Genomic DNA, 26,902 nt, shown 5'->3' on the forward strand with positions numbered 1-26,902 from the left:
ATGCTTACAGAAGATGATGGGAAGCTCAGAGATACTCACAGTGAATCCATTTGCACACAACCCTAAAGCAACGTGCCACATCATTGGTGGAAAGCAGGCTGAAAAGATTTGTCAGATGTTTAGGCACTGTCAAAGCAGGCCCCAGCTCTCCGCGTAAGGAAACAGGCCCGTCACTGTGGCAAGGTCAGGCTAATGGTGATGGATCGGGGTGGGGAGGAGGCAGGGGCTGGGCCTCACCTTCTGGGAAAGGCTGCTCTCAGGTCAGCCCCTGGGAAGGAGAGCTGTGCCCAGCACAGACAGGGGGAGAGCACAGCCCACTCTCACCCATCAGGGCTGAGCAGATGTGGGGACACGGGGTCCTGCAGGGGGCTTTGAAATCAATACACTCCCCCAAACACCATTCCCAAGCTAAATAATATATCACCCACATATATGCACTATTATTTTTCCTAATATATGTAGATACGGTTAGAAAACAAATCAAACTTAAAATTGCTGTTGAATGTATATTCGCGTTTGGTCATTACTGTCCACCAGTGAATTTTACAATGATAGCTACTATGGGGTGGACGGTAGTTGGCAAAATGTCTTGATGTATAAAAGGGGTTCTCATATTTTAGAAAAGGAGGTTTGGAGGCCACATGCAGACTTGGAGGAGAATCTCTGTGTAGACTTCCTGTAGTGAGCACTGTGGGGCATGGAGGAAGGGAGCCGGGTGCTGGGGGGAGGACCCATGATGAGGGAGGTTCCAGAGGGAGTTACACCTTGCGAGCCACACCCCCCAGCTTCTAGATCCTTCCCATGTTTGGTCTCCTTTTGCTCTCTCACCCTGGCCTCCAGGGGAGTATCACGGGAACATCCCAGCCTTGCTGCTGCCATGCTGTGAGCCTATGAGGGCCAGGACCAGAGCTACACTCTGAAGAGTCCATGGAGAGGCAGCCCCTGCCCTCATGGGCACAGCAGGCAGCAGCAACGGAGAGGCTCGGAGACAGAGGCTCATCCTCACACACTGAGTTCCTCTCCCACACAGCTCAGTTTCTCTTCCCACAGGGAAATCCTCTTTCCAGGCCCAACCTTACTGTTCTGGGTTTTGCTTTATCAAGCAAGAAATTATTTCTCATCACTCCCTCAATCTACAAGAATTCCTTCTGCAGAAGGGGGGTGAAAATAGGACTGGGCAGTGCCAACTACAGATTTTTTTTCTTTTTTTTTTTTTTTGAGATAGTATCTCAATCTGTCACCCAGGCTGGAGTGTGGTGGTGGGATCTCAGCTCACTGCAACCTCCCCCTCCCAGGTTGAAGTGATTCTCCTGCCTCAGCCTCCTGAGTAGTTGGGATTACAGGCATGTACCACCGCGCCTGGCTAATTTTTGTATTTTTAGTAGAGACGGGGTTTCGCCATGCTGGCCAGGCTGATCTCAAACTCCTGACCTCAAGTGATCCACCCACCTCAGCTTCTTAAAGTGTTGGGATTACAGGCGTGACCCACCACACCCAGCCAGATTTTTTTTTTTTTTTTTTTCTAATTTGAAGTAGAATCTTGAGGCGCAAGAGATTTGGCATTTTCAGGGTGTACAGTTCCCAAATTAAGTGGCACATATAAAAGGTAAATATTTGCCATGAAAAGGAGACAAAGAACAGCAAATGTTTCTTACCTAAGCCTGCAGAACAGCTACATGAATGTGTTTTCCAGACTGACTGAAGGGCCACAAAGGACCCAAAAGAGTCGCGGAATATTCATAGACAATCACAGATTTGCGTGTGGTACTTGCGGCACTTAGTTTTTTTTTTTTTTTTCCTGTTTTTATTTTGAGATGGAGTTTTGCTCTTGTTGCCCAGGCTGGAGTGCAGTGGTGGGATCTCAGTCCACCGCAACCTCCACCTCCCAGGTTCAAGCAATTCTTCTGCCTCAAGCCTTCCTGAGTAGCTGGGATTATAGACCCCTGCCACCACACCCTGCTAATTTTGTATTTTTAGTAGAGATGGGGTTTCTCCATGTTGGTCAGGCTGGTCTCGAACTCCCGACCTCAGGTGATCCACCCTGCCTCGGCCTCCCAAAGTGCTGGGATTACAGGCGTGAGCCACCACGCCCAGCGGGACTTAGTTTTGAGTCCTGCTTCCGCAGCTTCCTCCAGACCCAGACGTGGCACAGGGGGCCTGGGGCTATGAGATAAGCAGGCCTCAGAAAGCACAACCAGCAGGACTCCCTCCTCTGCCACTGTTTTTTGCTAACTTGGGCATCCTCTCTGGGCCTCAGCTTCTTCATCTGTAAGATGGGGGTGCTGGCCCACAGCCTTACCACTCCCAGGAAGCATAGCCTTTCTACCCTGGAGCAGGAGTCCTGGCCCACTGTTAACCATTCACCTCAGCATCCCTGGCACCATTGGCTCTTGGACATGGGGTCTCCCTACAGTTTCCAAAGGGCTTTCAGGTGTTGGCAATAACAGTGAACACTGACAGTGTGCCCCAAGCTGTACCAAGTACTTTATGATGCTAACGCATTGAAAGTTCACATCTCCATGAGGAAGGTGCCAGTGATATCACTTCTGCCTTAGAGATGAGAAGGTGGAGCCATGACAGATGCAGTGAATCGTCCAGTTGCCCAGCAGAGGTCCGACAGATCCCAGAGCCAGAATCTACTGTGCCCCTGTTACACTGCCCACCCTATCCCACACCCAGCAGCCCCCATATACCAAGCTTTGTGCAGGGATTTGGGATTCAACAGAGAATGAGACAGACCCAGGCCCCATTCTCATGATTCCCATGGGAGCAATGAATACAAGTGATTATATTATAAGCTGGGAAAGTGCCACAACAGCACTGCTACCATGTGGTGAGAGAGATGGGTCATTTCATTTGGGTATTGCAGGAGGAGTAAGAGTTTGTGAGGCGGAGAAGGGAAGGAAGGAGCATTCCAGGGAGAGGATATAGTGTGGGTAAAGGTACAGAGGCGTGAAAGGGTAAGTTGTAGCTGAAGATCGGGAAGAAGTTCAGAGTGGGAAAGAGTGTTAGAATGTGTATCAGGTGGGAATGTGTATCAGAGGAGACTGGGGAGGGGCTTCAGAGGCTTCACACTTACGAGGTGGGTATTTATCCCCATTCTCCAGATACCGACATTGACGCTTGACAAGGTGAAGTGACTTGCAGGTGTCTGAGCTAGGACTGGAAACCAGTCTCCTGTCCTTAGGCGCAGCTCATCCCTCTGCCCAGGAAATCTGCATAACATCTTAAGTCTTCCCGGGGCTGCATGGGCCGAGGGGGACTGGCTCCCAGACACCGCACACCAGCAGCCTCGAAGCCAGCCAGTCCTGCCAGGCCTGTGTATAGGCGAGGGCTGAGCAGAAGAGCGCCCCCCATTAACCAGCAGAGACATGAGGTCAGGAGCAGCAGTGAGTCACCTCTGGCAGCTTTTAAAGGACAGAGGCCAAGGAGGCAGAGAGAACTGCACTTTTCAGAAGAATTACAAACAAAACAGATGGTGGGAATACAGTTGGTAGAATATTTTTGCACTTTAATAAAGCAATTTTTATGTGGGCCACTGAATTTCCCTTCCCTAAATGAGCATCAGCCGGCGTGGAGAGGCAGCTCTGAGTCACCTGCAAGCAATTAGCTGAAAGGACGGTGGCATGTGTGGGTGGGGCTGGGGCACTGGCAATGCCAGAGGCGGCAGGGGGAGGGGAAGGGGGGGAAGGAGAAGGGGGAAGGGAGAATGGTTGGGGTGGCTGCCTGAGCCAGTGACTTCCAGTGGAGCTGGCGGAGGCAAATAGATGATTGGTGTTGTTTTTATTTTCTGGGTTTGGGAGTGAGCTGCCTCGGCCCGCTGCCAGCTGGGAAGTGAAGGGTGGGCATGTGGGGCTTGGGGGTGGGTTCTGAGCAACCAGGTTGGCGGTGGGGGAGCCCTCGACAAGGGCTATAAGCAGAAATGCTTATTTTCAGCTGGAGGTCCGTCTGCACCAAGGAGCAGCAGGGACAGGCCAGGGTGGAGAGGGGCTGTGGAACTTGGTGGGGGGGTCCACTGAGCAAGGCAGGGTCCACTGAGAAGGGACCCCACAGCAAGATGTTGCTATGAGAGCTCTGCACAACACAGTAGGCCCTCTGGGAACCCCCCATGCTGACCCTCATTACCCGTGGACGGAGGTGGGGAGTACAGATGAGGGCCTGTGTCCTCTGGGTGTGCTCCCGTGGGAGCAGACACGATGTACATGGGGCAAGGCTGAGGCTGTCTGAGAGAGGCCCATGTGTGCACACTCACATACATGTCCGTGTACTCACACATGCGCACCACACCTTGCTGCAAAGTCATGGGGAGGCAGCGCGTGACTCATGGAGGCAGGAAGGGGGCAAGGGCCCTGGGGGCAGGCAAGCTGAAGCCTTGTGAGTGCTGGCAGGGGAGCTTCCCGCCGGCCCCTCCCCTCTACTCCTCAGTCATGTGGGAACTCAAGGCAGGCCTTTCTCAGATTCATGTTGTAGACATCCCCGCTTCTCACCCCAACTGCTCAGAATTGGAAACAATCTAACTGTCCTTCCAGAGGGGGCTGGGTAAATAGATGATGAGTGTGAGTGCTGCCTCACAGTGAAATACTCCACAGCACTGAAAGGAAACAAGAGATATGCACAGACTTGGCATGCTGTCCAGGATGTGTACACACACACACACACAGACACACTCTCACACGTGTATGTAAGACAGGCTCTCACTCTGTTACCCAAGCTGGAGTACAGTGTTGTGATCATAGCTCACTACAGCCTCAAACTCCTGGCCTTGAGTGATCTTCCTGCCTCATCCTCCTGAGTAGCTGCGACTATAGGCTTGCACCACCACATCGGACTAATTTTTATAGAGAGGGGATCTCGCCATGTTGCCTAGGCTGGTCTTGAACTCCTGGCCTCAAGCAATCCTCTCTCCTTGGCCTCCCAAAGCATTGGGATTACAGGTATGAGCCACTGCACCCAGCCTTGGACATAGGTTAAGAGGGGGAAAAAAGCAAGTTACAGAAACAATTGGAAAATATCATTCTTTTGATTTTAAAAATTGCCAAGAAATATGTGTCTGTAAGTGTGTTCCTGTGTATATGACACGTAAGAAAAGCATATCACAAGCATGACCTGTCCAACCTGGACCACTGTGTTGGAAAACTGCTCCTTGCCCCTTCCCCTCTGCACTCCCAATCCATTCCTCTGTTCTGCATTTTCTTTTTTCTTTTTTTTTTGAGACGGAGTTTCGCTCTTGTTGCCTAGGCTGGAGTGCAATGGCACAATCTTGGCTCACCGTAACCTCTGCCTCCTGGGTTCAAGTGATTCTCCTGCCTCAGCCTCCCGAGTAGCTGGGATTACGGGCATGCACCACGACATCCAGCTAATTTTGTATTTTTAGTAGAGACAGGGTTTCTCCATGTTGGTCAGGCTGGTCTCGAACTCCTGACCTCAGGTGATCTGCCCGCCTTGGCCTCCCAAAGTGCTGGGATGACAGGTGTGACCCACTGCACCCGGCTGCATTTTCTTTTTTCGTAGCCCATTATATCTTCTAACATTTTATATATTTACCTATTTACTATGTGTATTATGTATATAAGTTCCTTCTACTGGAACGTAGGATGGCTTGTGGCAAGGATCTTCAGTTTTGTGTTTGGCACACAGTACGTGCTCAGTAAATACATAGTCACTAAATGAATCAAATGATAATTGAGGGAAGGTGAAGGAAGAAACATTTACTTTTTCCTTAATATTCCAAACAGTGGTGAAATGATGAGTAACTTTTCTTCTTTTAAAAATAATTTTCTTATTTTCCTATAATCAATATGCATTGTTTTTACAATCAGAAAAAAAAAATTTTCCAAAACATTCCCATTCTTTGTTCTGGACCTTCCCACTTCTGGGCCTTTGGCCAAGCCAGCCCAATCTCTGGAATGGTCTCCTTAGGCCCTCGTCCACCCCTTCTAAGCTCCTACTGTCCTTCTAGACCTAATTCCAGTCCCACTTCCTCTGGGAAGCTGCCCAGAACAAAACTGATTTCTCTCGCCTGCGTCCTCTCATGGCCACGGGGCCAGTATGGTGGTGTGTCCAGACCTGCCTCACATGAGAGTCCCGTGTCCATCTGCCTTCTGCCCACTGCCAGCCTGGAGGGCAGGGGGCATTTCTTATCTGCCTCTTTCCCCATGTCTCTGCCTCTCTTGGTCTTCCACAGGCCCATCTCTGTCTTTCTGTCTTCCCCTGTTCTCTCTCCCCCAAGTCCTTCCCTCCATCTGGTCTTCTCCACTGGCGCCCTCGCTCCTGCTCCATTGCTGGCTCCCCCATCAGTCAGGAAGGGCTGAGCTGAGCTCCACTCATAAGAGATCCAGAGGGGCCTTGGAGCTGCAGGGATGGAACTGCCCCGCCTCTCGCTGTGTCCCCGGTGGCTGGGTTGGCCACCTGCTGAGGCGCCTCATGACCCAAGGGGCCTGCCCCTAAAGCAGCCTGCCTTTTAGTGCCGCTGGGAATGGACCCTGTCAACAGAGAGAGGAGTCTGCCGGGAGGCCCCTTAGAGCAGTTTGAGCCAGAGTTCAGACCAAGAACAAATTCCAGGGCCTTGCAAAATAGCAAGGACTGGCACCAGGTGGAGCTCCCAATGAAGTGCAGTGTACATAACCCTGAGTGTGGGGAGTAGGTGCACAGAAGGGGCTCTTGAGCCCCCTTCTCCCCACCACATGACCTGGCTAAGGCTTTCCAGTTAAAAAAGCAATCTATTCTCCTGGCAGGGCAGATTCTGGCCAGAGAAGGGACCAAGTGAGGCCCCTAATACACCTCTTAAAATAGCAGAGGCAGCCCCTGAGATGTGGGGAAGGAGAATCTCAGCCCCCATTCTGCCCTTGCCATTGATTTGGGTGAGCCTCAATGTCCTTATTGGCACAATGGAGTGGGGGAGTTGATATCCAACCAGAACCCTGGATAAGCAACCACCTGCGATACCATGGTGGTCACCTTGTTGCTTGGCTGGCTGCACAAGGCAGCTACCAGAGGTGTTAAGTCACAGTCAGGAACTCAGACCATGGTGTCAGGGAGGTGGGATCCAAATCCAGCTCTCCTTACTCTGTGGATGTATGGTTTGGGGCAAGCTACTTGACCTCAGCCTCAGTTTTCTGACCTGTAAAATGTGGGTTATGATACCTGATTCTTCAAGTTGTGAAAATCAAATGAAGTGACTTAGGCAAACCACTCAGCCCAGTGCCTGGCACATACTAATTGCTTGATAAGTGTCGGTTACTGCTACTTCGCAAGACAGGACTATGTATTTAAAAGGTGTCTTGTGCCTTTAGGGCCAGCTTAGCACATAGCTGCCTTAGGAGTGATAAACACTCCAACCTCAGGCTGACTTATCCCGGGTGAAATAGCCCAAGAAAACGATCATATAACCAGGCCCTGGGTTCCCTAAATATTTATTGCTTCTTTTTCAGACTACACATAAATATTATGTGTTCCCTATAAAAACTGGAGCACACACACACAACAAAACATATGGAAGAAAATAAAAACCACACGCTCAAGGAAGCCTGGGTTTGAATCCCATTGCTGCCATTTAAGTATCATGTGACCTTGGCAGGTTTCTTAATTGTTCTGATCTTCAGTTTTCCCATGTGTAACATGGGGATAATATTGCTCATCTCACAAGGTAGTCATGAGGATTAAATGAAGTAATAAGAGTGAAGTGCTTGGCACTGTGTCTGGAATAAGTGAGAGTTACTATATTAATCCAGCCAGTCTGACAGAATCACTGTTCTCACTTTTTGCATTTCCTTTCAGTTTTTTTCTGCACATATGATGTGTGTATAATATTAATATTTGTATTTACTAATTTGAGACCATAGTGCCTATTCCTTTTATATTAAAATGGTATCATCTCATGAGGTGTGAACACCCGGGAAAGGTGTCTGATTTTGAACCTAGGAATGTTTGACTCCAGCGCTTTCTGAACTATTGTGTTTCAGTGAAGACACTCTGGGCTCCTCTACTCCTGCTGGTGTTTCTCAATGTTTTTTCCATAGTTGTAATCCCCTTACCCTGCCAGAAGACTCTTTAGACTTTTTCCCCAATTCCCCCCATATATTTATTTTAAAATTTTGTATTTTAAAATAATTATAGATTCACAGGAAATTGCAAAGATAATACAGAGAGCTCCTCTGCGCCCTTCACCCAGTTTCATCCAGTGGTTGCAGGTTGCCTATCCAGGGATCCACCATGGCATGAGGCGCCACAAAGACCCCCTCGGGCTGCCCTTGATGATAGTCACACCCACTCCTCTCCCTTCCACCATCTCTAAGCCCTGCCAACCAACAATCTGTTTTCCGTCTTTATAATTTCGTCATTTCGAGAATGTTATGTAAACAAAAATCTACCATACGTGACTTTTGGAGATGAGCTTTTTCTCCCCTTTTCTCACTCACCATAGTGCCCTAGTGATCTACCCAGTTTTTGCACGTATCAATAGTTTATTCTTCTCATAGCTGAGTAATATTCCATGGAAGGGCTGTATCACAGTCGCTTGAACTATTAACACCTAGGTTGTTTCTAGTTCTGGGCTATTAAGTATAAAGATACTATGAACAAATGTAAAGATGTTTGTGTGGATATAAGTTTTCATTAGTGTGAGATAAGTGGCTTGGGATATGATAGCTGGGTCATAGAGTAGCAGCTGTTTGCTTAGGTTTGTTTTGTTTTCTTAAAACAAACTGCCAAACCATTTTCCAGTGTAGCCCTATCATTTTACATTTCCACCAGTGATGTATGAGAGATCCAGTTTCTCTGATCTCTAGAAGCTACCTGGATCCTTGTCAGCACTTGGTATTGTCGCTATTTTTAATTTTTGTTCTAATAAGTGTGTAGTGGTAGTTCCATTAATGCCACAGATATACCATATATCTGTTTATGTGCTATATGCATGTTGATGCTTTTTTAATTTTTTGAGACAGAGTCTCACTCACTCCAGGCTAGGCTGGAGTGCAGTGGTGCAATCACGGCTCACTGCAGCCTCTACCTCCCTGGGCTCGGGTGATCCTCCCACCTCAGTCTCCCAGGTAGCTGGGACTACAGGCATGCGCCACCTTGGCTATTTTTTTTGTGCTTTTGGTAGAGATGAGGTTTCACCACGTTGCCCAGGCTAGTCTTGAACTCTTGAGCTCAAGGGATCCACCTGCCTCAGCCTCCCAAAGTATTAGGATTATAGGCATGAGCCACTGTGCCCAGCCCCTGACGCTTTTACATATATATACATAAATAAAAGATAGGATTTTGTCATCCCCCTGCCCCTGCCAAGAACCCACTCTCTCCCCTTTGGGGTGACTTCACTCCCGTTGAGAATGCATGGTTTCCCAAGCCTTCTGTCCAAGACTGAACCAGCTCCCAAGAGGCCAGGGAAACAGCTGGTTTGGACACGTTTGGTGCAGCCCAGCATTTGAACAAGGCTATAGCCTTGAACAAATGGAGGATTAAACACTCTGACCCCAAGGTGAACTAATTCCACAGAGACACTGGGATGGGGACTCCTGCAAGTGAGATGCATGAAAATCTAACCAGCACTCCCCACTCGCCTCCTCTTGAACTCAGGCTCATCTCAGAGCAGGGTTTGTCCCCAGTAGCTGGTGTCCACCATGGCTGTCACAGTAGAGCGGTGCCCAAGGATGCTCGGGCTGTGAGTCCCTGAATCAGTCAGCATCCTGCTGTCCTGATAACAGCTCACTGTCCCCCACCGGTCCCCAACTCACCCAGGCCAAAGTGTGCCACGGGCTCCATCTCACACAGGTAGCCTGAGCCCCCGTCGATGATCCTCAAGTGGGCCCCGCTCTTCTTGGTGTAGAGCACGACCTTAGCCCCCCTGGCAAAGGCCCCAAACCGGGTGCGTGGCACCACTCGCAGCCAGTTGTTGTTGAAGCCCTGCAGAGAGGGTGAGAGGCAGACACCCGGTGGGCATCAGCGTGGTGAGTGGGAAGAGCAGGGAGCCAGGGAGGATGGGAGGGGGAGAGGGAGAAGAAGGAGGAAGAGAAGAAAGCGGGCAGAGGAAAAAGATAGAAAGAGGAAGCCAAGCAAGAAAAATGAATGAGGCAAAGACAGATTGGCTGAATGAAGGAGAGGCACTGCAGACAGAGGAGACAAAAGCCGAGGGACTCAGGGCACAGTGTTTGGCAGAGAAATGATAGTGGAAGGCAGAGAGGCAAGGGCTTCTCCCAAGGCAGCCCTTCCTGAGCTTCCCGGTGCTGCTGGAATTTACTTCCCTCCTCCAGGGCCCGGGACTTCCATTACCCGCCATGCTGGCCAAGCCAGCACCCCGGCGCCTTGCCCTCACCAACTCAAGGTACCTGAGAGCACACAGGGCTGGGATCTGTGGCTCCTGAGGTCTTAGCGCACCTGATTGCCCCGGAAGACGGACAGCGGCTGAGCCATGGACTCTCCATGGGACAAGATGAGGTCCAGCATCCCGTCTCCATCGAAGTCGGTCACCACACCCCCTACAAACAATGCAGATTTCACCTCTGGCCGTAATCCAGGAGACCCACAAAGGAGAGACGCTCCCAACCAAGTGCAGTATCCACAGCCCTGGGTGCGGGAGCCAGAGAAAGCACAGCACCGGGGCAGGAAGGCCGGGGCTTGGCACCCATCTCCTATCCTTCCTAACAGCAGCCTCATGATAGGACTCACGGGACAGACATTTCCTTCCTTCCCCTGGTCTTTGCATGGAGAGGGTGTGTGCAAATTACTCAGACCACATGGTCTTCTTTATGGTCTTTCTATTATGGTTTGAATAATACACACCTGTTATATTTGCACAGGTTTTTTTTTTTGGTCAATTTATCAAGTGTTTGCATATACCTAGGCTCCTTTTGGTTGTCATTACAACCCAAAGAGGTGAAGAGGGCAGATATAATTATCCCCATTTTATGAATGTGGAGAACAAGACCCAGAGGATAAAGTCGCTTTTCCAAGACCACAAAGTGAGGCAATGGCAGAGCTGGGTTCTTGGACTCCTGGCCCAGTGCTCTGCCTGACAACAAGCTGAGTGCCAAGAGGGGAGGGGTCAGATGGCAAGATCCTCTGCCTGAGAGCAGAAGGGGCTCTCTCCTCTCCTTTCCATCCCCACTGGCAACGCATGGCCAGAGAAGCTCCTGCCCACAGACCCATAGATTCCCATTCCCCCACTCCCTATCAGCCTGGGACTGGGGGAGTGGACCATCCTCTCCTCTGTTTCCTGCCTGGCTGTCCCCAGGGTTCTCCCATCTCCACTCTCACCCCTGCCCTTGAGTCTCAGCCCTCAGTGTGGCAGGGACAGGAGCGGCTCTGCCGTGGGACTGGCTGCCCCCCGCCTCCTGCCCTCACCCCAGTGTATGAACAGTGCTAAGGGAGCATTGCAGGCCAGATCCCCCAGGTGCCCCTCACCTGTGCCCCGGCCCTCAGGTTCCAAGGCGTCACCGGGATTGAGCTCCTCGATGAGGGGATCTCCGTGCTCCCTACGGATGACGCTGCAAGAGAGGAGACAGGCTTGCTCTGGTGGGGTCTCAGAGGCCGCCGGACCTGAAGGCCCACCTGCTCCATTCTGTCCCCTGAGCATCCCCGGGTCCCAATGTGCATGGGCTGCCACCTGGCTGCCCACGGAGACACTCTCTGCTCCCAGGCCCTGCCTACACTCCTCCTGTTCCCTGCCTGGGTTTTAATTTATGTTGGTAAATATTGATTTTTCCTTCTCTAACGGATGAATTATAGGCAGCCTGGGGAAGGGCAGTTGATGGATGAAGAAGGGGCAGGGACACAACTACCTTCAACCGACCTTCCTTGTCCTTCAAGTGGCCCCTGGGTTTCCTAGTTCTGGATGCTACCCAGGGTTTAACCCCACTCAATGCTACCTCCTCCATGCCCTCCTGGACCATCCTGCTGGAAGCAATCCCTTCTTTCTTCATGGGCTTTATCACTTTCTGCCTGTGTTACAGCTCTGTATAAATGCATCTGATCTCCCTTGGTAGAATGTGAGCTCTCTGCAGGCTGGGACCTTGCATTATTCATCTTTGCTTCTCTTGCAGGATCTAACACAGTGCTTGGCTCTCAGAAAGCTCCAAGCACATGTCTGCAGGATACAAAGGTGAATTCCAGAGGCAAAGAGAGGAAAGGGGTCCCTTTGGGTTGCAGTGGTTCTGTTTGGAACTCTGAATTTTGATCTTATTTATTTCAGAAACGTCTGCTAGAAAAGTCCTGCTCTTTCTCTACACTCAGCTGATGATGGCAGTGAGCTTTCCTCTAGAATTTTTCTCACTTGGTGTATTCTCACAGCCTTGGGTGCTCTGCCCTAGATGTGTGGGGCAATGATGGGAAGGTAGGGCGTAAGGAAGAATTGGCATCGCACTTCCTACCACATTGCAGGTTGCGTGTGAGAAACACCAGAGGGCTGTGATTCAGCCATAGCTTCAGGAGGGGGTCGGAGTCCCCTGAGCTGGAGCCTTTGGTGGCTGGGTGGCAGAGAGAGCTGGCAGATGCCCCATGTGGTGGGCTTGTGTGTTGGTGTGCATGGGCATGATACCCACAGTCCCTTTGACCATATGTGTCCTGCAGACTCTGCCATAGCTGTGCAGAGACACTTCTTGGTTCAGGTGACAATGCAGTTAAGGAGTCCTAAGGATAACACCCAGCAATCAATTCCGCTGCATTTCTGTGTTCATTGAACACGTTCTTAGGCAGCAACTATTGTGTGCTGGGTCCTGCGTGAGGTATGGTGCACAGCAGAAAGGATGGAGCTCAGAGTCCGTGCTAACAGGAACCACCGTTCAGAGGGCTGAAGGTACAGGGAGAGTGGGACATGGGGAGTCCAGAGTTGGGGAAGCTCACCCAGATTCGGGCAATCAGGGAAGGCTCCCTAGAGGAAGGGTCAGCTAAGCTGAGACCACCATGGTGAGTGAGCACATGTCGCTCAGATGAAGAGGGATAATTGGGGGCTAGAGGGAGTGGGCAGCCTGAGGGTGAGGCCTGGCATAGCCCAGAACCGAAGGAAGCTTGTTGTGCCTGCTGCTTAGATGTAAACAGGGAAGTAGAAAGTGACGAGGCTGGAGACGCAGCCGAGCCGGGCTATGTGGATTGTGTCAAAGAGTTTGGACTTCATCCAAAGGCAATGGGGAGCTTCTAGAAGGTCTTCGGTGGGAAAGGGGTGTGGCCAGACTTGCATTTTTAACGGCTCTCTCTGCAGGACTAGAGACAAGCAGAGCAGCTGGGGGAGGTGCAGGAATCTCCGTGGGAGACCAGGAGTGGTGTCATGATGGAGAGTGAAGAGCAGATCGGAGACACGGCTAGATGCGAAAGTGGGTGACCCTGCACACCGCAGTTGGCCTAGGAGTGTCCCTGTTTATGCCTTTTTGCCTCTGTGATTCTTTTTCTTTTCTCCTTCTTCTTTTTTTTGCTGTGATTATTAAGAGGGCTCCCTTTCACTCTCATTAAGTGACTGGGTGATGAGTTCCCTGGATGCTGCAGGTATCATTAAAGGATGTGCAGACTCAAGCACACTGAGGCTTTGTGTTCCCACAGAGTGCCTGGCACGTTCCCGGAGGGCACCAGGGCCAAGGAGCCCACAGTGCCTGTTCAGTGACGGGTGAAAAGCCCCGGTGGTGTGGGACTGTTGGGGGTTAAACTTCCAGAGCTGCCAGCTGAGTGCCAGTCCCAGCTGCAGCCCCTCTCGCTGTCCTCTCTGCTGTGTGCTCAGGACCCAGCCATCTGCCACAGGGACTTGGGGCACAGCCACGTACCTGGGAAGTGGCTTCTGCTGCTGCTGTGTGGAGGCAAACACACGAACCCATTGGGCAGCCACGTGGTGACTTGCTCTGTCCACTGACAGCTCTGGGCCAGCCTGCCTTGTCCTTCCACCCAGCCCTCTCTCTCCGCTGCAGGGGACGCTGGGAGATGTGAAGCAGGCTGGATGGGCAGGATGGGCTGGATGGGCAGGATGGGCAGGCAGACAGAGACTAGGTTCTCGGGCCACAGAGACACGAGCACTAGATTCCTCAGTGCTCAGGCCTTGTCCTCCTGGCGAGTGACACTTTATTAGCCAGAGAAGGAAAGCAGTGTCTCTGTTAACTAGCAATTGATCTTCCGCAATTAATCTGGAAGTTGTGAATAAGCTTTTTGCAAGGCACCTAATTAGTAAATCTAGCGCCTTTGGGGGGTGATTACATCTAGTCAGGATTGATGCTTTGTTAATAATTGTATTTTAAAACACGCTTAGTCACACTCATGCCTTTTAGTGTAAATAGTTGGGCCCTCCCGGGAGATGGGGTAGGGGTCTTTGGGGGCCGAGCAGGTGATCTGGCCCATGTCCTGGATCCAAGGCCCTGGCCCACCCTTCTTTCCCCACCTGGTCCTGAGCCCCATTGGAATGTTTTAAGCCAGGAACAGGGACATCTCAGGCCACATGCCTATCCAGGACTCTACCTATCCAGGACTCATGGGGGGACCCTGAGCTCGGTTCCCCAGCAGTGGTTCTCAGACTTCAGTGTGATGACAATCACCTGGTGCCTACTGTACTTGTTAAAATACAGATTCCTGGGCCTCACCCCCTGAGATTCTAAGTCAGGAGCTGTGGGGTAGGTCCCGGGATTCTGTACTTTAAGCACTCTGGGTGATTCTGATGCCAATGGTCTCTGGACATACCCTTGGAGAAATATTGCCACAGCAAATCCAGCCCTTCCTCCCTAGACACACTTCTCAGAGGCCTGCACATTCCCTCCATTTCTGAAACCCTTTTCCTTGTCTACCAGGAACACTTGTCATCCAGAATTTCCCAAAGGATGGTTTGCAGAACACCAATCTCAACAGAAAAATCTGTGGAAGAAGTGCCCTGTGATCTGGCCTATTTGGAATACTCCATCCATCTTTTGGAAAATTAAAATATTTATGGTCAAGTTAAAGGCGCTGAGAAGTCCTGCAGTAAATAAACCTGTATTTACTTGGACCCTGTAGCCCCTTTTCGTGGTAGTGATTGGACCCCGTAGCCCCTTTTCGTGGTAGTGATTGGACCCCGTAGCCTCTTTTCCTGGTAGTGATTGGACCCCGTAGCCCCTTTTCGTGGTAGTGATTGGACCATTGGACCCCGTAGCCCCTTTTCGTGGTAGTGATTGGACCTTGTAGCTCCTTTTCGTGGTAGTGATTGGACCCCGTAGCCCTTTTCCTGGTAGTGATTGGACCCCGTTGCCCCTTTTCGTGGTAGTGATTGGACCCTGTAGCCCCTTTTCGTGGTAGTGATTGGACCCTGTAGCCCCTTTTCCTGGTAGTGATTGGACCCCGTAGCCCCCTTTCCTGGTAGTGATTGGACCCCGTAGCCCCTTTTCGTGGTAGTGCGTCTTTGTATCTTGTGGCGCTTGGGTTCTGGGCACACTTTGGGCCACATTTCCCTTCCCTTTCCCTGCAATACCAGAGGTCGGCTCTTTGGCCAGGCTTTGCCCTGCATTCCCACAGCCTCTTGCCCAGTCCTCGTCCTTCCTTCCTTTCTGTTTCTTCATCAGGGGACCTGCGTTGACCTTGGCCTGACCCCCTGGCCCTGGGAACCCTCCCCTTCTGATTCTTAAACCTTCTCCCTGACCGTTCCTCCCACCAGCTGTCAAGGGTGAAGAGCCGCGAGCCAGGATGGAGCATCTACCGGAAGAGGCGGTTGGCTGAGGAGCTGCGGTAGGCGATGTTGTTGAAGAAGATCTCCAGCTCCTGGTCATTGTCAAAGTCAGCGGTGATGACCGTGCGGACAGGGGAGGGCATGGAGAACTTGGGCGAGGCGATGTCCTGGAGGAAACAAGGCTGGGGGTCACTGACAGGAGAGTGGGCTCAGGCGGGAGGCCAGCTCTCCTCTATGGAGTGTGGGGGCAATTAAAAATAAGAGACAGCCCAACCCAACAGCTCCTCTCCTGCCTCCCCCAAAGGACCTGGGGGCTGCCTTTAGGACCACACAGACCTCAGGCTGCTTGTACGAGAAGAAAGAGGGAAGAATAACAGTCGTGATAGACACCAGTGAAGTGCTTAGCCAATCCCTAGTCTGGATCACCCCCGTCCATCCCTTCTGTCCATCCCTTGAGGCAGTAGAGACATTAGCATTCCCATTTGACGGGTGAGGTAACTGAGTCCTGGAGAAGGAGGGGAACTGCGATGTCACAGCTACTGAGTGGGGAGGCCAGGGCTTCTGATTCCGGACTCTGTGCCCTTTCTCCTAGTCGCCCTTCCTCCTCTGTGCTGAGTCAGAAGCTGGGTGGGCACTGGAAATCTCTGTGCATCTAAATCCAGGCTCCACCACTGACTAGCTGTGTGATCTTAGGCAGGTTACTAACCCCCTCGGATCTCACCTTCCCCATCAGTTATGTGGCAATAGTAATAGCTGCCTGGGTTGTGAGGATTGCATGTAAAATGCCTGGCACAGAATGGGCATGAGACAGATCGCTGGCAGCCTGTCCTGCCTTACCCGCCACCTGCCTCAGGGAAGGTGAAAGAGGCTACCTGTAGCTGTGGATTTGGCTGCCTCTACTACCTTACGTTGTTTCTTGGGATACTTTTTATTTTTATTTTTTGAGACATTTGCTTTGAGGGGGTTGCGGTATCAGCTACACCTGTCCAGGACTAATGGGGAGACCCCAGGCCCAGGATAGCCCAGCTGGGACTCCAAAGTGCTGGGAGGACCTTGGGGGACCAGGCAAAGGGTCCCAGGTGTGTTTTTGCCTCTGAAATAGAAGGAGAGCTGGGAAGGGCAATCTTCTATTTCTGAGTGTAATATCCTCATCGTAGGTGGGTTTTTCCCCTAAAGACCTTGGGGGCCTGTCTGAGTCCCAGGGCCCACATGGAGAGGGCTGAGAAAGGTACAGGTGGTGTCTCTGGGAGTATCCTCTACCCGACTTGGGCCTGCTCTCAGCCTCCTGCTGCAGACCCTCTTTGGCAGCCACAGGGATGAGCAGGCTGGGTCAGTGGTCGAGCTGCCTGCTCTGGGGAGGCCAGGGAAGGAGGCTGTCTCCATCGGAGCAGTAATGAGGTTGAATAAGCCTGGCCAGCTGGTCAGGGTGGGTTGAGCTGGGCCTTAAGAGCCAGGGAGCAAAAAGACCTCAGGATCTCCAGCCGTTATGATTCTATTGATCCTATAAAAATGGAAGCCTCCCATAGCCCCCTTGGGGTTGCCCTATTCGATGCCTGAGCTTCCGAGATAATGTATGTTAAGCTTAGCACAGTTCGTGACACATGGAAGGCACTTGATAAATAGGGCATTTATGTATTATTATTATTATTATTGCTCCTGAGTGCTCTGGGGAGGGGCCATTGGAGGAGTTAACAGGGTTCCTCACCCTCAGTGCGTTGGTGTTTGGGATCGGATAATTCTTTGTTGTGGGGCTGCTCTGTGCACTGCAGGGTGTTCAGCCCTATCCCTGGGCTCTGCATACTGGATGCCAGGAGCACTCCCTTCCCAAGCTGTGACAAACCCAAATGTCCCCAGACATTGTTGAATGTCCCAGAGGGAGGGCAGCAAGATCATCCCTGTTGAGAAGCTGGGTGAGAACAAGAGTGGAATAAAGATGGAAATCGTCCAAGATCCCAGGACGAGCTGCCCTGGGTTCAGGGCATGCCTCCTCCCAGCCCAGAGAGCCTGAGTCTCAAGCCTTAGCAGGGAGGGAGTGGCTGGGCCTGGGTGTCCCAAGGTGGCTGCTTACAGGGAAGGGACTTGGTAGGGGTGGCCTCTTCTTGGTTACACAGATATGAGGTCCCTGGGGACTTCCCTGGGATCATCAAGCCTCAGGAAAACCCTGGAACTTTCCCATTTCCTCAGGAGTTTTTGGCAGACCTAGGTATCTGCAGAACAGTCCTGGCTCCCTGAGATCAGCTTCAATCAGCCCATGCTCTCTGTTGCCCTCCCTGAGAAAGTCCCAAACCCATGCCCCTCATGCTGGTGGCACCTCCATCACTGTCACTAACAGCCCTTTTGAAGAATTCTTGGCATCGGTCTATCAACAGCTCAGGGAGGGGGCACAGGGAGGGCTCTGAGGCCACCTTGCCTGCCATCTGCTGTTTGTCTTTAGGGGCAGCTGTTGGGAACTCCGTGGCTTCAATCTTCCATTCTCTCCACCACTTTGCCCTTGGTCTGAACGTCAGTCTGAAAAGGTCTGAAAAGCTGAGGCCTGGCTTTTGTGGAGTGTGCAGGGGATGCCATCCTGTATCCCCTGCACACTCCACAAACACTCACTGTGCTCTAGCTGCTGGATCCTTTCCAGGAGCCACCAGAAAAAGTGGCCTGGATCCAGAGAGTGCAGCCCACCTCCCAGGACTCCGGCCCACCTCGGAGGCTGCTCTCCCACCTCTGCTGACCTGGTTCTTCCTACTCTTGGCTCCAGAGCTCCTACAGCAGCCCAGCTGTAGTCCCTTGTCCCCTGATGTAACCTTCCTTGTCACCCCACCCCCACTCTGGGCCCTGAGAGCCTTGAGCCCTGCTCAGCCTGGTGGGAGGAGCGAGGCAGCTCCATGGCATGCCAGGGCACCCCTGCAGTGGTGCTGTAGGGAGGAGTGAGGGAGAGCCCCCTTCTTTTTATTTTATTTTATTTATTTATTTTTTTATTTGAGACGGAGTCTCGCTCTGTCACCCAGGCTGGAGTGCAGTAGCACGATCTCAGCTCACTGTAACCTCCGCCTCTTGGGCTCAAGATTCCTGTGCCTCAGCTACCGGAGTAGCTGGGATTATAGGCACGCACCACCACACCCGGCTAATTTTGGGTATTTTTAGTAGAGACAGGGTTTTGCCATGTTGGCCAGGCTGGTCTTGAACTCCTGGGGTGAGGCCCCTTCTTACCCGGAAGCGGACCTTCCCATGGGCGCTCATCTGCAGATAGAGGCGGTGGGGGCCATTCCAGTTGCCATAGACGATGTCCACTTTGCCATCACGGTTGAAGTCAGCCAGGGCGACACCTCGCCCATGCTGGTGGGGGTCGTCCACACCTGGGGAGGAGAGGCAGGAACTCTCAGGGCGGCATCCCCTGCACACTCCACAAACACTCACCCTGCTCTAGCTCTGTGACAAGCAACTAGGGAGGGTGACTCTCATCTTGTTCCCGGGTGGAGATACGGGAGACATAGCTGCAGCCTCAGAAGCTCTCTATAGGGGCAGGAAGTGGGACAGTCATGTGGTTGAAAAGAAGACCCGAGACTTGTGTTCAAGCTGTGTTTGCCCAGCATGCATATTATTTTTACCCTGTTTGGGGGGTGGCATGGGTTGGTGGAGGGAGACTGGGGGAAATTCTGGAGGACCAAAGGCTCTTCCTGGCCACCCCTAACACTGCCACTGGAAGACATTAAGTTGATCATGCCACTCTTTTGCTTAAGCTGATCATGCCCTCCAGTCCTCTTGGGGAAAGTTCTAATTCCTGCCTGGGGAGCACAGGGCTCTGCCTGACCATGGTCCTGTCCACCTTATCTGGTCTTGATCTGGTTCCACTCTCCCCATCTTTCCAGCTCCTGGGCCTTTGCTCAAGCTGGTCTCTACCTGGGATGCTCTTCCTCTAGCTCTAGGTTACCCAGCTCCTGGTTATTCTGCTCTCAGCCACAGTGTCACTTCCTCTGGGAAGCCCTCCCTGACCACTCATCTGAGACAGCTCATCTTGCCCACCCTGTCAATCTCCCTGACAGCCTCTTAGTCTTCTCCATGTTGATCACAATGTGCAGTTACATTCCTTTGTGGTTGACTTGTTAGGGTCCGGTTTTCCCACTATCCCTGATGTTCCATGAGGTCAAGACTCTCTTCTTGGTTCACCTGGGTACACGCAGCATCTATCTCAGGGCCTGTGGTTGCCTGGTAGTTTTCAGTAAATACTTGCTGAATGAGTGCACAGACATAAATAACATGACAGAAGGCAAACCGGGGACGTGGGTGACGGCAGAGGAAATACTACAGCCACGACAGAGAAGCCCACAGTATGCCTGGTGAGATCTGGAAAGTGAAGCCTCTGTGCCCAAGCCACCTGCTTATACTATCTAATGAGTGGGTGCTGGGGGAGGAGACAGGGTGGCTTTGCCCACAGCGATGGCCTGACCTCCTAGCTGCCCACTGGCCAGTGCATAGCTTGAGAGACAGAGGTGAATGAGACTCTAAGCACCCATCCATGTCGACTCTTTCAGAGGACAAATAGCTGTGGGTCATCAGGCTCTCTGGGATGGCAGGCCACAGGACAATGTAATAGGCAGTGGGGATCAGAGACCCCAGGACACAGGGAGCTCTTGCCAGAAGGCAACGTGGTGCCCCCTGAGAACCCTGGAGGCTGAGTGTCCTCCTGGGGAAGAGAAGGAGCTGTGGGAGGTGTGGGAAGAAGAGGCAGTGAGACTTGAGAAAGAGGGTTTGCAGAGGACTAGGGGCAGCCTCCAATCCCTAGGATTAATACTCCATTAATTCTCTGACAAACTCCTCAGCCCAAATGTCGGTGGCCTTCTGCGTTGGCCCATTTCTCTCCTATCTATGAGGCACCTTGACAAGGAGCTGGTTCCCTTTCACAGGAATAATCGGTGCCAGGCTGCATTTCACAGCAGCATCTGTTTGGGTGATGAATGCCCTCTTGACATGTCTTGTTAAACCCCTGCAATCATTCTGACTTTCAATTACGGGCCTAGCGCCTTGCCTCTCTCCTTCCGCCTGATACCTTCTCCTACTCCAACTTGTTCGCTCACCTCTGCTTCCATCTCTTTAACACCTTATCAAATCCTCTAGGTTTTCTCCACTATTCCCTCCCCTTTGCTTTATGATTTTTCAGCAATGAGAAAATTTGCTGCCAAAGGATAGCACTAGGAGGGGTGAGCCAGGGGGAGGACAGGCCAGGGCAGTCCAACTTCTGCCTTGCCAGAGAAGGATAAGAGGTTAGGCAAGGTTGGGGGCTGAATGGCAAAAAGCTTGGGGTGGGTGTGCATTCTGGGCCAGTAAGTCCCCACAGTGGAGCTCCAGGGCAGAAAGCTGGGGTGGTAGGTACTCGTAAGTCCAAGAATCCAAGAGAACAGATTGGCACATGTGCAGGGATTCGATGTGAACTGCTGGCAACAGCCAGAGCTTGCAGGACCCTTGATCTATGTGTCTAGATCCCACTCACCACTGCTGCAGGCCAGAGCTCTTCCCCATGCCTCCAAGAAGGAGGTGAAATCAAACCTCCCATTCATTGGCAAGGTCGGGGAAAATGGTCAGGGGCACGTGGGATGTAATCATACATCCAAAAACTTGCAGGAAGTGTCCACTCTGTCATTCAGCAGAATTTACCGGTGGGCACTGGATGCCAAGCCTTGTGTCAAGAATGAATAGAACTGGGACCTGGTCCTTGTAAAGCTCATAGACAAACCATGATGGCAATGTGGAGCCTGAGTAAGAAGTGCATGCCAGGGGCAGCAGGAGGAGGAAGGACCAGTCTCTGCTAGGTGGCACAGGGAGTCAGGAAAATCTCTGCAGAGGTGATATTTGAGGTGAATGATGAAGGCTAAACAGACGTTCTGCAGGTGGAGAAGCGGGAGGCCAGTCCAGGCAGAGGCCATGACAGGTGCAAAGGCCCTGAGGTGGGTTGGGGATGAGTGCAGAGGAAGGAGGAGGAGCACAGCTGGGGGCCTGGGGCACTATTTTGTGTGGCTTTTATCCTGCTTCTTATTACAGCCGGATATTTTTGTTTACATCTGTTTCTAGAATGTCATTGCCTTTTCTGTGTGGGGGGTGGTCTTAGCCTGATTCAAGTGGGCATCCCTGGTTCCCAGTGCCAACCTGACACTTAGCAAGGGCTCCATGAATGCTCACTGTATTGAACTGAATGTTGAAGATAAATGTGGGAGGGGGCCAAGGTGGGGAGAGGCAGCTTGGAGGATAGGTTGATGCTGAGAGACACAAGCAGGACTTGGAGGGTCGCGGGCAATCTCAGGTACTGGAAGATAACAATTGGCAGGAGTTTCAAACCCCTTTCCCCAGCAGCAAACACTCCCTGTGGCTGGAGCCATGGGAGCTAAGGAATAGGAAGTGACAAGCAGCGTTTCTCTGTGTGGTGCAGACGATGACTTGCCCTGCTCTCCCCGCAGCCAGAAGAGACCATCCTGGAGGGGGCAGGGCAGTCTGGAGTCCTCTGTGGGCCTGGGGTGAGGGGTCAGGGTGCACAGGGCATGGCTGCCTCCACTCACCAGCACTGGCCGCAGCGTCCACAAAGGTGCCATCGCCCCGGTTGTGGAAAAGGAAGTTAGGCCCATTCTCGTTGTCGCAGAAGATATCCGAGGCACTGCTGCTGAGGATGGGGCCCACGCTGACGCCTCGGCCCCCTAGAAAAGACATCGACCCACAGTGAGTGGCGGAAGCAAAGCCCCAGGCCCACCTGGAGGACAGGGCTGCCTCTGAGGCCTGGGGGGAACTGTAGCAGAGTATCCTCAGAGAAGCCTGGGGGGATTTCTGCTTCCCGTGCTTTCCTGAGCCTAAATCTGGACTCATAGTCTCCACGAACCTTCGTGGAAGGTAACAACACTGATGAAGAGGGAAGGAAGGAGCTCAGCTGGGCATTGGACCCCACACAGAGGCCAGCATCTGCCTTCCCCTTCTAAGAGAAGTGGCTGAACAATCATCTTAAATCTAAACCCACAATAATCCTAAACCCAACTCTAAGCATGCCATTTTGGTCAAGTCACAGATCCCCCAACAGCCTCCTGACTCTCACTTTGAGTCATACATATGCTGGTCAAGACCACTGGGTATGTCCCAGCTTTGAGAATCAATAGGAATAGGTCCCAGCTATAGGTATGCGGATGCTTACTTTGCTTTGTTTGACGTTAAACAATTACGTCCATCAATAGTGAACGGGTTGAATGGATTACGGAGCATCCATATGACAAACTATTCTGCAGTAAAAAGACTGCATGGATCCATATGGATTGACTTGGAGGAGTGCCTGTGATATATGGTTGAAAGAATCAGCAATTCACCAAGTAATGGTATTGTGTGATCTTGCTTTTATTTTTTAAAATAGGAAAATACATGCTAGTTCTGAATACACATGTTTGTGCAGAGTTATTCAGTTTGGAGAGAAGTGGGAAAGGCCACACCCCAAGCTGTGAACACTGGCTACCTTCCTTGATGGGGTAGGATTTGGGGAGGGAAAGAGAAATGATAGTTGGCCTTTTTTCTTTGAATGTCTTTGTAGTGTTTGACTTGTTGCAACAAGAACTGCTTCTGTAGTTTGAAAGGAAGAAATCCAATAAAGTATATATGTTTTTTAAAACGGACAGAAATCAAGCCAGCTCCACATTGGGCTTTGAAGTTTCTAAGATCAAATCTGAGCTATCCACGTCAAGAAGTCTAACCTTAATACATCCTGAACAAACCACCCCCACCCAGTGGGTTTCAAATGAAGGCTCTCTGCTTACCAGGCCCCACCTCCAGCTCCCAGGAACACAAATCTGCCCCGAGAAAGCCTTCCCTCAGCCACGCCCCCAAATGCTGGAAATACTGTGAGAAAATGGCCCGACCAGGATCAAGACATGGATTCTAGCCCCAGCCTGGCTTCTAACAAGCTCTGTGACCCTGGGCAATTTACGCTACCCTTGAGCCTCAGTTTCCTCATTTGTAAAATGGGGGAGAGTCCGACCTGCCTTTTCTGCTTTGGGGTTTTGAGAGGACCAAAGGAGGAAAGATGCACCTGTCAGAATGACCATTATCAAAAATATGAAAGATTACACGGGTTGGCAAGGGTGTAGAGAAAAGGGTAACCTTGTATACTGTTGGTGGGAATGTAAATGAGTACAGACATTATAAAAAACAGTATAAGGCTCCTTAAAAATTAAAAATAGAACTGCCATATGATCCAGCAATCCCACTACTGGGTATATATATCCAAAGGAAATGAAATCAGTGTGTTGAAGAGATATCTGCACTCTGAGGTTCACTGCAGCATTATTCACAATAGCTGAGATATGGAATGAAGATACGAAGTGTCCATCAATGGATGAATGCATAAAGAAAACGTGATATATATACATAATAGAGTATTACTCAGCCTTAAAGAAGAAAATCCTGTCATTTGTGACAACGTGGATGAACCTGGAGGACATTATGCTAAGTGAAATAAGCCAGACACAGAGAAGCAAATACCACATGATCTCACTTATACGTGGAATCTAAAAAAGTTGAACACATAGAAGCAGAGAGTAGAATAGTGTTTACTAGGGGCTAGGAGTAGGGGTGTTGGGGAAATGTTGGTCAAAGGATACAACACTTCAGTGTAATGGGAGGAATAAGTTCAAGAGATCCATTGTACAACATGGTGACTTTAGTTAATAAGAATGCACTACATACTTGAACTTGCTAAGAGAGTATATTTTAAGTGTTGTCACCCCCAAAAAAGTATGTGAGATAATGCATATGTTGATTAGCTCGACTTAGCCATTCCACAATGTCTACATTATTTCAAAACATCATGTTTTACGATGAGCTGTATGAAAGGGCTCTGTGGATGCTGCAGACTTGCTGCTCAGAGCCAGGTCTGAGAAGCAGTTGCAGGAGTGTCACCTGGGAGCTTGCTAGAATTGCAGAATCTCAGGCCCCTAATGAAATCAGAACCTGCATTCTAACAAGACCCCTGGGTGGTTTATGTGCGCATAAAAGTTTGAAAAGTACTGCTTTAAAGGTTGTTTACTATAATAAGAAGAGTTATTAGAGCACTCCAGAAGAACTTGATTTTTAAAAAAATAAACGAAAGCTCAAGTAGACCTGTGTAAAGAAAGGCCAGGCCTGCCTCTGGATGGGGCAGAGGTTTCCCCAAAGTGACCAAGCTTATTTGAGACAGGGGTTCTCTTGGTCTCTAGGTGCCTCCCATCCTCTGAGAGATGCCCCCAGGGGAAATCATGGGGCCTTTTCCGCCTATGCAAATGGAGCCTGCCCACCAGAGCTGGCATTTGGGGCCAGGGAGATGGGGTGGGGCAATGGCACTGCCACTCTTATTGCGCTCATAGTTAACACATTCTGGGCTGGATGCCTCCCAGATTCCTCCCAGATAATCTCATTAGCTGCCAAAGAGAGCCCAAGCCACATGAAAATGAAGCCGCTGACTTCACATTGCTCCTCTGGAATGTCCTCCAAGACACAGCATCCACTCTTCATGATGGGAGCTATGGAGTGGCATGGGTGGCTTCCAGAGGCCTGTCCTAAAGCCAGCAGGAAAGGATGTGGGGTCACAACCTGGGCACCACCTCTGCCCATTAAAAGAGATGCCACTAAGTGGTTGCTGGCAGCTGTCCCTGCCCTGGTCTTACCAGCTTCTGTGAGAATCCCTCAGCCCTGCCCGGGCCCCTGGAAATTCCAGGTGGGACTCAGGGACTTGCCTCCACGCAGCTCCATCCTTCTTCCTCCGCTTCCACATCCTCCAATTTCCTCTCTGCCTCTGGCTCCCAAGCTGTGACACATTCCCTTCATTTTCTACAAAGCAGGTTATTTCCCTTTTGGACAAATTTCTAAATCTTTCTAATTAACTAATTGGGTTGGGTTGAAGCCTTGTACCATTTGTAACCTGTAATTACTAGAAAATTGCCATGGTAACCACACTACTAATTAGCCACAATTTATTGCCATGGCAACCGGACCATAACAGAGATGTTACCCACACCTCCTTCTCGGCAAGTTGGCTGCATAGTTGGGGAGCAGGTGAGTCGACAGTCAGGAAGCTGGCCTCCTGGGTGCCAGCCCCAGCAGCTTTATGATGGAGGCCCAACTGGGGGCTGAAGTGGGGCAGCCAGGTACCTGCACCCCTCACTGATGCCACAGGGAAATGACTCCCAGGTCGACAAGCAAATCTTCTTCAAACCAATAGAATCCACCCATCATTATGTAGGCTGCCATGCCTACGCCCTGCCAGGCCAATGTCAAAGGCCAATTATTCAGCAAATGTCTTCTACCAGGGCTTTCCCCTCCTCTCCTCTCTCCTTTGTCACACCCTCCCTCTCCTCCATCTCTTAACCAAGATGGTGTGTACTAAACCATCTTTGGTTTAGTACACACCAAATTCGGCCACCCAGGGGGCAGTTAGGAACATCTTTATTTAGCTTTGGAGAATGATGTTCTAACAGGGAATTAACTCCACCTTGCATAATTATTTCTTTTATAATTTGAAGCCAGCGCATTCTCTCGGGGCTGGAGAGGCAGTGCTGGTGGTGGGAGACACCACAGCACCGGGGGTCAGAAAGTCTAAGTTTGAGCTGTGTGACCTTGGGCTCATCACTGAACCTTCCTGGGCTTCTGTTTTCTCAGCTAGAACATAAGAGTGATAATAATAATGGCTCCTTCTCGGGGCTGTCATAAATATTAAGTGAGCTGGTTTTTGGAAGGTGCCTTGGAAAATGTCAGGTGCCACATAGTCATTAGCTGGGACTATTTACCACCTGCTGGGTGAATAATATCCCTTTATTTTTCCCAGCACTTTCAGGCTTCAAAGACCTCCTTGTTCTGCTGTTGGGGTGTGACTGCTCCTCCCTGCCCATCCCTGCTGAAGGCTTCTGCTCACCCTGCCCACCAGGCTGGGTAGGGGGTGGGGTTAAAGGGGGAAATGCCCCTTCGAGGTCCCCATCTCTCCTAGCCACATTCTGGCACTCTGATCATCTGTTCATTGGGCCCAACCCCCATAGGGAAGCCTTGGTTGTCCTCAAGAACCATCCCTCTACCTCTGAGCCCTGGCACGCTGGCAATGCAGACCCAAGTACAAGTCAGGTGCAGGCAATCCATCTCTCAGACTGCATCTGGGCCAGCCCTCAGGGACTGGGGTGTGAGACAGGGAAAGGTGGTGGGGAGGGAGGGTGTGCATGCAGCTGAACTTCTCCAAGCTGTGGGTCTGAGGACCCAGGGATGAGGCAGCACAAGGATTCGCGGTGCTAAGGTAAAGCCTCTTGGTTCCTGCCTGGCCTCTGTGCCTCC

The 26,902-nt window shown here is 51.2% G+C and overlaps 1 protein-coding gene across 6 annotated transcripts in view; it reads right to left on the reverse strand.

The window, feature by feature from the left end:
• CRTAC1 (cartilage acidic protein 1) overlaps positions 1 to 26,902 on the reverse strand; it is a 168,214-nt gene that overhangs the window by 24,371 nt on the left and 116,941 nt on the right. For all 6 annotated transcript variants that reach the window (XM_024254100.3, XM_054522754.2, XM_054522752.2 and 3 more), the window contains exons 6-11: positions 22,138 to 22,272; positions 18,800 to 18,945; positions 15,632 to 15,768; positions 11,401 to 11,483; positions 10,375 to 10,475; positions 9,735 to 9,903 (exon numbers count right to left, since the gene is read on the reverse strand). In XM_024254100.3, coding sequence (XP_024109868.1) covers positions 9,735 to 9,903; positions 10,375 to 10,475; positions 11,401 to 11,483; positions 15,632 to 15,768; positions 18,800 to 18,945; positions 22,138 to 22,272 — 771 coding nt within the window. The remainder of the gene's footprint in view (positions 1 to 9,734; positions 9,904 to 10,374; positions 10,476 to 11,400; positions 11,484 to 15,631; positions 15,769 to 18,799; positions 18,946 to 22,137; positions 22,273 to 26,902) is intronic.

Source organism: Pongo abelii, chromosome 8, assembly GCF_028885655.2.
Source record: "Pongo abelii isolate AG06213 chromosome 8, NHGRI_mPonAbe1-v2.0_pri, whole genome shotgun sequence".
Taxonomy (NCBI): Eukaryota; Metazoa; Chordata; class Mammalia; order Primates; family Hominidae; genus Pongo; species Pongo abelii.